This window comes from Varanus komodoensis, unplaced genomic scaffold, assembly GCF_004798865.1.
Source record: "Varanus komodoensis strain SLA01 unplaced genomic scaffold, ASM479886v1 scaffold15, whole genome shotgun sequence".
Taxonomy (NCBI): domain Eukaryota; kingdom Metazoa; phylum Chordata; class Lepidosauria; order Squamata; family Varanidae; genus Varanus; species Varanus komodoensis.
Window position 1 is genome coordinate 1,193,749 of NW_025335440.1, and position 10,395 is coordinate 1,204,143.

General features: G+C 55.2%; 1 protein-coding gene across 1 annotated transcript in view; it reads left to right on the plus strand.

The window, feature by feature from the left end:
• The window catches only part of ADGRB2 (adhesion G protein-coupled receptor B2), a 108,902-nt gene extending 104,202 nt beyond the window's left edge, over positions 1 to 4,700 (plus strand). Inside the window, exons 30-32 of the mRNA XM_044424930.1 lie at positions 951 to 1,055; positions 1,936 to 1,989; positions 3,784 to 4,700. Of these exons, the coding sequence (XP_044280865.1) occupies positions 951 to 1,055; positions 1,936 to 1,989; positions 3,784 to 3,963 (339 nt within the window). The 3' untranslated portion in view covers positions 3,964 to 4,700. The remainder of the gene's footprint in view (positions 1 to 950; positions 1,056 to 1,935; positions 1,990 to 3,783) is intronic.
• The last annotated feature ends 5,695 nt before the right edge of the window (positions 4,701 to 10,395 follow it).

The window sequence follows — 10,395 nt, forward strand, 5'->3', positions numbered from 1 at the left end:
TCTCTGTCCTGTCTCTCTTGCTCATTATGGGCGAGGGGGTGCTGATGGATTTCAGCTGTGGGTGAGAGAACCCCGATGAAGCCTGCTTGTGCCAGCACCCAAAACTCGTTCCTGTATCTAGGGGGCAGTGGTTCAACTCTGGCAAAACCTGTTTCACAGCGGGATGGAGGGAATATGACTGCCCAGGGCAACAAGGGCCCCATTGGACTACCAGCAACTGCTAGCCAGCTCTCGGGTCTTTATGAGTCCCAGTCAGTTTTCCATCTCTTCCAGTAAAAATTTCCTTTGGAAAACCAAGTGATTTTAGCTCAGCAGTATGCGTGCTGCTTTTCATATATGATGAGCAGCAGTTGGAATCACACAGCACATAGGGAAACCATGGCATTCACTTCTCCAAGATGGAGATTTCGGTGGCTTCAAACTAGGACTGGGCAAATTCCTGGAGGCAATTGCTTTTAATGACTACTAGTCCTCATGATTCATGGCTGTTCCCAGAATCAGAGGCAGTATGCTGTTGCATACCAGCTGCTGGGGTGCTGATGCACGCATACCCTGCCAGTCGGGTTTTTGTGGGAGACTCTGGTGTGTGACCAGAATGCAGGACTTGAAGGCCTGTGGCCTGATCCAGCAGGGTGCTCTGCATGATCCTATTTCCATAATGTGCACAACAGCCCAGTAATATTGACCAGTACTGATCACTCAACAAGGAGGAAGACTTACTTGCTCAAGGCCACCTAGGGAGTTAATGGCCAAAGTGAGATTTGAACTTGGTAAAAAGAGGGTCTTTCCAGCTCGTGTTTTCAGTATTCGGGTTCTCTGGGTAGTTATGTGGGGGCTGGTGGGAGGGGAGCACACATCTTTGTCCAAGTAAGCTCTGCTAACACAGCCTTGCATTCTCTCTTCCCTTCATTCTCGCTCCTCGTGGGGATTACTGCGTTAAACATTCGCAGAAAGTCATGCATACAAGAAAGCGCCACTCGGAACTTTACCACGAGTTGAACCAGAAGTTCCACACACTGGACCGATATCGGGTTCCAGCTACGAATGCTGCAAAGGTAAAGATGGACAAAGAGGGACAGAATCGAATCTTTCCCCGCAAGACAAGATGGCCGTGCAGCAGTCCTGCTGAGCAGCACTTAATCTGAGCCAGGATTCAGAGGCAGAACTTGTTTTAATGGCCCTGAAACATGAGATGCGATTTTGGTGATGCAATGCAAGCGACGCTTCTTGTAATGGCCACACAGCAGACATGTGTGCTTGGTTTTATTAGGACTTATGCGAGCAAGCAAGGGAGGTGGCAAGTCTATTTGCAGCTATTAGCAACGATGGCTAGAAATAGACGCTTCCGCGTGGCACGTCACAAGGCTCTGCTACCCCCGCCCCCCATGCCGAAGGCAGGCCGCTGGCTGACGCAGTGAGCGCTGTGCCGAGCGGAGCGTCTCTTTGCTCCTGGCCCAAGCGACACTTTCTGAACTAGGGTTGCGCGTGCACTTGGAACGTGCAGGGAGAGTGATGTTTGCCAGTTCCAGCCTCAGCTGGCTTGAGCTGCTTCAGAATTCATGTCATCCACCAGATTTCACATTTGCTGAAATTGCAGCTCTGTTCTCAACTCAATAATGTATCAACATTTGCTTTTTTAATGTGTATTTTAGGAGAGAACCTGTTTAGAAAATAATGGAGAGGCATTATTTCAACTTGGATTTTTATGTGAATCTGTAAAAAAGAAAAAACAGGGGGCAGAGCAGACTGATGGTTGAATGTCTGAGAAAGTGGTGCAGACCAAAAATAGGCATGAATCATCCATCTGTGGTGTAAACCCGGCTGTAGCATTTGAGTCCCAGACTGAGAGGTGGCAAGCGTTCGGCTGAGGCTGGGGGGCGGGGGCGAGTAGATGGGCCGGACCTCCCAGGATAAATTACGGTTCTTCTCATGCAGAGGGAGAAGCGATGGAGCGTCTCTTCAGGCAGCGGGGAAAAGAATATGCCTGGGGTAAGTACTCTTTCACACTGGGCGGGAGCGAAGCAGGTGCATCATGGGAGAGGGATCTGGCATTGGTCGAGCTGATTAGCTGCCACTTAATGCAATAACTGGGTGGTCGGCTGGGCCTGTCACAGTCATACCTGCGGGCCCAAAAGGTAATCCTCAGCCCGCAGGGTGACCATCCGAGGCCTTCCCGGGGGGTGCTGGAGTGCGCAGAGGACCCCAAGCCCTGCGTGGGGACGCTGCGCAGCACAGCCCCACCTGCGTCTCCTCAGGGATCGCTGCCACTGAGTGGCGGGGCTTCCTCCCAAGCGGGTGGCTCTGGCGAGGCCGCCTAAATCGCTCTAAGGCTTCAAGTTGCCAGTCCCTCTGGGGCCTGTCCTGGTCCAAAAGGCGACTGGGAGAGGACTTGGTGAATAAGGAGGGCTTTGCGACAGGAGGTGCTGAGCGGGTGTGTGGCGCTGCACGCTCGCTCAGCCTTTCGCAGGCGGCACTGCCCACGAGTCCCCCAGGGCTGCTGCGCCGCTGGAAATGTTGGACATCTGCCGCTTGCAGGTCTGCAAATGTGGCGGGGCAAGCCCTGAAGGCAGCGATTTGTCTTGGCTAAGTATTTCCATTAGCATCTGGCATTTGCAAATGGGAGAGGCGAGGCGGCTGTCAGCGCCTCCTCAGTTTGCATCCGATACCTGTGTCCTCAGAATTGTCCTCAGTGCTGTCTGGCGACACCCTGCCTGCAGAATGTGGGTGGGGGCCTTTGCTCCAGGGCGGCTTGCCCCGCGGCCCCGGAGCTTCGTGCAGGTCTCTGCAGGAGGAGGGAGCTCAGCCGGCACTTGGAGGAACGGCTCCCCAAGCCCTGTCGCCGACCGTCCCAAGCTCCACTGGGCTCCATCCCAAGGGGGGCAGAAACCCCCAGGCCTGGCTCAGCTCCTTCCCTGTCTCAGTACATTTGTTTGCGCCACTCCACCCAGCTCCACCAGCTGTGCTCTGGCATTGCTTCCAAAGGGAGAAACGTACGAAGGGAGCCTTCCTCTCCAGATACGTTGCGCTGCAATGCCCATTGTCGCCATGCTGGATGAAAAACATGGGGATTGCAGTCCATTGTTGCTGGAGGGAGCCGGCTCCTAGCAGCATGGAGGGATGCCTTGCACAGCTTGACTGACATAAAGGACGCCATGGCTGGAGTAGCTCGGCTGCAGTGACGATGCCTCCCATGAGTGGGTGGTACCAGGATAACTCCCCTTCTTGCCTCCTCGTTCCTCCTCTGCCTTTTGCCTCTTTGGCTGCATCTTGCGGCATGTCTTCCTGACTGAGCACTGCGCAGAGATCTCTAGTTCTGCAGTGCTCTAGAATTCCAAGGGGTGATTCTTATCACCTCTGCAAAACCTCTCCAGTGTGTTCTTATCCTGATTAGCACCATTTTGCTTCACTTACACTTGTTATTGCTGCAGCCAACGAGGAGTACTGACAGTGCTGAAATGCTACGTGCACCGGCCCACCCGGCCAGTCACGCTTGCGCGGTGAAAGGGAGAGGGGAATCTACGGCCAGGCCAGGCCATTCCAGCGAATGCAGCAAGATCGGAGAGGACAGGGAGGAGCCTGGCCTGCTCGGAGCAGCAGCAGCTCTGCAGAGTTTCACACAGAAGTTTTCCAGGCTGCCCCTGGAGAAGCCGGGAGTCAAACGGGGGATCGGAGCCCCATCCAGTTCTGGGCCTGCCTCTCTTGTGCCTCTGAGCTGTGGCAGCCCGTGTTTGTTGCAGGCGCAATTTCGCCCCGAGTCACTCTCCTGTCCTCTTTTCCCAACAGGAAGTAACCAGCCCAGAGAACCGGCAGCAGAAGCAAAAGTCTTGGAGCACATTCAAGGCCATGACGCTGAGCTCCTTGCCTTCCAAACACCGGGAGAAACTGGAATTGCACTCTGCGGACTGGGAAAAGCATTGCATGAGCCTGGACCTGTCAGAGGGAGACTTCCAGACGGAGGTGTGAGCCTCGAGGACTCGGCGATTTAGCAAACTATAAAAGTATATACATATATATATATATTTTCACACTGACACTTTGGGAAAAGAAGCAAGACAAGGCAAAGAGGCAGCGCCTTCCCCCTCCAGTGGTTCTGTTGGGGAGGGGTTTTCTTCGAAAGCGTGGCCACCCACAAAGGAGAGGGGCATGGGGGCAGTGCGCCCCTTCCCCAGCCGACACGTAGACATGGCCACACAAGGCCCCTCCATGGTCACCTGCGCCACCTGGCGACCCGAAGGGAAGGGCTTCTTCGCCCACCACCACCACCTGTCTGCCGGCCCACCTCCCCGCAGCGGTTCACCATTGCCGGGACACCAGATGCGCTCACACAATCACGCCAGCCTCCGCCCACCGGATCTGGCAGGGGTGCCTCCCCTGGGGACAAGAGGACTGTTGCAACTCTCTTTTCTATCTGGATCTTTCCTCACGCCCTGCACTGTGTGCACGGCCAGCAGGCTGGGATAGAAGCTGCCGCCCTGCGACTCCCCACGAGGCCTGCCTCCTTCCGCCCTTCCTTCTCCCGCTCCAGACCGTCCCGCCTGGGCAGCGCGGGGAAGCCGCCCTCCTCTTCCTCCACCCCTTCCACACCAGCTACCCTCCTGGGAAATGCCCCCCCCCACACACCTTTCTCCCTCATCCTCTCTCTCGCAGGCCCCGTGGACACTGTTGTTTGTTGGAAATAAAAATTCACTCTGTGGACCTTTTGCTGCTGTCTGGTTCTCGCTTTTGCTCAGCTTTGGGCTGATTGTGCTCAGCAACGCTCAGAGGCCTCTCGGTGCAGAGAGGGGAGGGGCATTCGAACAAGTGCGTTTCGGGTGGGAGGAGGTGCCAGGAGCAAACTCCAAGGTGCGTTGGGGTGGTCCTGCTGCAGCCTTCCCCAGCTGGTGCCCTCCAGGTGGGTGAGAGTCCAGCCCCTGGCACCTCTCAGCCAACATGGTAGGAGTTGGAGTCCAGCCCATTGAGGGGTAGCGCACTGGAGGAACTGGTCCCATCGCCCCACAAGAGTCACAAGCAGGGAAACGACGATCAGGCTGGAACCTGGCACTCTTGCGCTCACTGGGCATCTTTCCCATACTCGACCCCGGCCAGGAAGTGAGCCGAGATCAAGTCGAAAGCTCTCAGGAATGCTGCCGGCTTCTTTGGGTCAAGTGCCTAATCCTTTGCGCAAAAATGCAGAGTACTTGATTCTTTGTGTGAAATATACCAAGTATGCAAGGCTTTGTGCAAAATATCCCAATTACGTAATTCTTTGCACAAAGGGCCCAGACCCCAGACATCACAAGTGCAGAAGCGGGACTCCCCTCAGACTCACATCCCACCAGATGCCTGCGCGGACGCTCGGCATGAGGCGGGCTTGGAACAGACCAAGCGGGGCGGAATCCAGGGAGCCGAGCTGAGGACAGCCGACGGATCCCACCCTCGGGCTGGATTCCTCACGCACAAGCACGCTCCGGCAGGGCAGCGCTCCGCTGGGGGCAGCAGAGGACGGGCGAAAGTGCCCGTTGCCTGGTGTGCAAAGCAGTCCGTGCATGATTACTCAGAAGCAGCCCCCCTGCGCTACGGGAGGCACTACAGGAGGTGGGCGCCACGCTCCATTCCTGCTCCCATCCCCCACCAGCTGCCGTCCCATCTCCTGCTTGCAAAGAAGAAAAGGGCTGATCTTGGGGGAGCGGGCCAAAGCAGCCCGTGGTGGGCGGACTCCCTCCTTGGCGGGAGACCCCCTCCCCCTCTCCCTTCCCAGGCACACAGGGACAGCCAGCTGGCAGCACAGGGCTGCGGCCATCTTCCCTGTATGTCCTGGTGGGGGAGCTCCCAGTTCCCACGACCCACAGGGAAGAGGGCCCTGGAAGCGCTCCGGCTCGGCAGCCCCCTTTGCTCATCCTTGCGCATACAGAGGAGAGGCCCCGTGGGCCGGTCCAGCCAGCAAGGGAGTCCTTCGCCAGCCGCGCACAGCATGCAACTTTTGGACTGGGGCAGGGGTGCTCTGGGTTGCCAGGTGCAGCAGGTAAACTGTGAAATACCTTTTCATTCATATCAGAATGGTGTGCGGCAAATGGCAAGAAAAGGCAATGAAAGGTGAGACATCGGGAGAAAAGAAAGTGCTTCAGCAAACCCTGCAGCTTAGCCTTGTGGGCTCCTGCCTGATCCCAGCGGCACAGACATTCCAGGGCATGGGTCCAAGCCATTAATGGTCCTACTCCCAACCTGTGTGGGACCCCCAGGAGTGCATCTTCAGAAGACCTCAGTGATCAGGCAGGATGGTCAGAGAGAGCAGAATGGAGGTGGGATTTCAAGGCAGAGCTCTGTGCTCCGTACCCCCCAGGTCGGTAAGCCTCCTATGGGCCTGGCACCGCCTTTGGCCCACACCGAGGCCGGGCTGATGCTTGGCCTCCACCATAAACTTCTCTCAGGATGATGACCTTCTGGATCCCCTGCTCTTGATGCCGAGGCATAAGGAATTCCCACCTGTTCTTTGTTTTCGCTGCTTTTCCAGAGGTTTGCACAGGGATTGTTCACCTGCATGTGCTATCCCTTTGAAATAAGACAGAGAGCTGCAGGGGAAAGTGTGTGGTTAGGACAAACCAGCTTCTCAGAGTTACTATTCAGGCTGTAGCCAGTCTTGCTTTATCACAGTGCCCTGTTCTTACTGTGTTGTCCATCTTTTTCTCATTGCAGAGCCCAGCTGAACAGACGCATCTCATGGGGACCTTAAATTAAGCTGGTTTCTTCTAGCAGTCTAGTTCACTGTCTTCTTTCCCCACTGTAGCCCAAACTCCTGGAGTTGTGCCTCTTGGAATGAACATGGCTACTCAGCATTTAGTCCTGCTGGAGTTCACCAATTCCATAACAGAGAAGCATGAGCATTGGGTGCAAATGCCACTTCCTTTCACCTTCGGAAAGCTGGAAATTTGTTGGCCTCTCTAATTTCCATTGGAGCCTCAGTTTCTCCTGGCTTCTTTCCATTCCCCTGTAGGTGGAATAGAGATTTATGGATATGAGTATTCTCCATCTTGTCTACATTCTGGGTACTGTCAGACTGCTTCATTCTGTCATTTGCTCATTAACAAGATTGGGTTTTATGCAAATCCAACTGTATGTAAATCTGCTAATTCCTGAAGATGGACAATTCCCCCTCCAACAGCTGCAAATCTCAGTAATACACACACACACACAATGTATTTGGGGAACATACACATTTTAGAGTGGTGTTTTAAAAAAAATCTGTACTTTTCTATAACTAAATTTGGGTAAAATTAAGGAAAGTAAAACAAAAACAGCCTGCAGAATCCGGGCAACTTGGGAAGAGGTCCTGCTGCAGAATCCGTGCATTTGAGTCTTAGAAATTTAAACCCACTGGAATCCGCTGTGGACCGCTGTGAGGAGCTCACCCTCACTCGCCGTCCTGCAGCCCTGGCAAAGCTCGGTAGCCAGCTAAGTGGAGGTGCGTTTGCGGCACGGTGCATTTCAGGCCTCCTCACCCCTGCCTGGGGCAGCCATGCGCCTCCTCAGAGGAAGTGCTGCCTTTGGCACGTGCTGCAGCTCCCTTGCGCACCCGCTCCCCTCTGAATTAACTGGGGCACTGCCGTGTGCCGCACGCAAGCTTGAGGGAAGCGCCTGTGCCGCTGAGGCTCCTGTTGAGGCTCCTGTTGTGTGGCTCATTCGCTCTGGTCGATTGCAGGAGCCCGTGAGTGCCCCACATGGACAAATGAGCCCCGAGGCGTGTGGCGTTGGGGACGGACCTCTGCGTCTGACAAGCCGCTCAGCTCCTGGTGGGAACCTGCCCAGTTCCCAAGTCCTGCCCCTGCTCTCTCACTGGTTGATCGGGGCTCTCATCAGCGCCGACTGCCAACAGCACCGCTCGCTGGGCTAGCCCCCCATTCCCGTGGGGTGGCTGGCCAGTGCTGCCACTCCCTGGACCGACAAGTCCCCTCCTTGTTCCCCAGACCTTTCCTGGCCTTGATCTGATAGCATCGTTTGCTGGCATCCCAGAGCCCCTTCATCTTCGCTTTCGGAACTCAGATTCCCGTTGAAGGTATAATCAAGTCGCAAGTGTTCTGGCACCTTTTCCTTGTGCGCACAAACACCAGCAGCAAACTACTTACATGTCCCAAATCTGCTTTTAGAAGTCCTGCTTACATTGGAATTCAAGAGGAAAGCAGCTGAGCACCAGAAAAAGATCCTGGGAAAGTGCCACGCACCACGTCGATGTGCAGCTCCATCAGACTCGGGGGATCCCCAACTTTCTCCTCCCTGGGGCTTCTGGAGAAGGCCAGTGGGCTGGCTGGGTACAAAATGGTGTTGCAGCCTGTGATGGAGCTTGGATACTTGGCAGGCAATGGCTGATATTTTAGGTCTCTTTTCCTTCTTTGGAAATCACAGAATCACAGGAGAGTAGGGTTGAAAGGGGCCTGTGGGACCATCAAGCCTGACCCCTGCTCATCGTAGGACTCCAAGTAAACCTTCACTCTCGGCTGTCCCCAGCGTGAGAGAGCCCGCCACCTCCCTGAGTCGAGTTCCCTTCCTGTACTGCTCCAACAGTCAGGAAGGTTTTCCTGGTGTCCAAGGTGAATCCAGCCACATCCTTTGCTCTGGCTATTTCCTTGAGCTGGGAGTTCCATCATTTGGGTTTTGTGCTGTTTTACAGGCATTTTGGGGATGAATGTTGCAGACCCCAAGCCTCTGAGTTGGTGTTTCCAGCACGGTTTCCATGGGCCCCAGCCTGCCCACTGGCACCTCTCCCAGTGCCCATCTGTCTCCCTGCCCACCCACAAATTCTATTTCACAGGATTTTTTGAACCATTTTGGGCTGGAAGGTTCCTGTGCTGCAAAGCAAAGTGCTGCCCTTCATTTGGGTTCTGAAGGAAGTGTTTGTGTGGCGTTCAGACCCCCCCCCCCCCCCCCCCCCCCCCGCCTTGCACTGCGCTTCTTGAGCGAGCCCTTCCCCGTCAGCCGCACCATTTTGCTGCCTGGGAAAAGGATGCTTGGCGAGGGGCCGTGCCCACGCTGGAGTCGGTGGGTGACGAGAAGGCCCTCCATGGCGACGCTTTTGCGCCGGTGCCCGCAGCAACCTCAGAATCGCACATGTGTCCACTGACCCCCAAAGACTCAGGATTCTAGTTGAGAAAAAGTGTATTTTATACTGGTTTTTCTCCCCACACACTCATCTCCAAAGGCTTCTTGCGCATTGCCTGTCATTTTTAATTTTTTGTTGTAAGCCGCCCCGAGGCTTCGGCGAATGGGGCGGCATAAAAATGTTTTAATAAATAAATAAATAAATAAATAAATTTCTTCTCCCCTTTTCCACACGCTTAACCTCAACGCACTTGCCGATCCTTGTTATCACTCCCTTCTGCTGCTTGGAATGAACTCCTGCAAAGTACACCGCCTCTTCCCTCCCCATCCTTTCTGTCCCCAGTGCACTGCTGCTGGTGTGGTGCAGCTGTGGCATGGGCCATCCAGCCATGCAGCTCCAGACAGCTTGCCGTGTGAGACCCACCTGGCGCATGGCTAAGCTCCAGGAAGGGTCCTAAACAACCAACTGGGAAGCAGGATTGTTTCCACCTGAGGACTGACGACTTCACAAGGGTGGGTAAAGGAAGGCCTGTGGGTGGAGAAAGTTCAGTCCCCCTGCCCACCTCTCGCCCCCTGTTGTACAGGCAAATGATCAAAATCAGTTTACAATTTTGTCTTCAAACACCTGCAGACCAGGTGAAGTGCCCTCTTTGGCACCCCCAGAGGTTCTCGGCTGGCTCTCCAGGGCTGTGGAAAGAGGTCTTCCTGGCCCAACTCAGGCACGCCATGGCTGGAGTCTACTAAAGCAAGGCCGCGTCCGCATCTGCTCTTCCAATGGCATATGGCAAAATTCACATCTTGAAAATGCTGCAGCGAGCAGCCAGGCATATGTGGCACAACCCTGCAGCCGTACGTATGAACACGGGAGGGGCGCGCATCACACGGCTGGCCTGCATCTCTGCGCACTCCGCATACAGTGGGGCTTCTAGGTCAAGAGCAGTGTGACTACCGCTCTATACGACTCTGGCACACCCGCAACTGGATTATTGTGTTCAGTTGTGGGCCCCTCATTACAGAAAGGATATAGCCAGGTTAGAGGCAGTGCAGCTTAGGGCCACAAGGTTGGTGGCCAGTTTGCAGGGGATGCCGTATGAGGCGAGGCTGAGGGAACTGGGTCTCTTCAGCCTGGAGAAGAGGCGGCTCAGAGGGGATCTGTTGGCAACATACAGGTATGTGAGGGGGTGTCACATGGAGGTGCGTAGAGACTTGTTCTCCCCTGCAGAGGAAGGCAGGACGCGCTCCAACGGAGCAAAGCTCAGGGAGCCAAGGTTTCGTCTGGATGCCAGGAAGCACTTTCTGACAGTCAGGACCCCGAGGGTGTGGAAT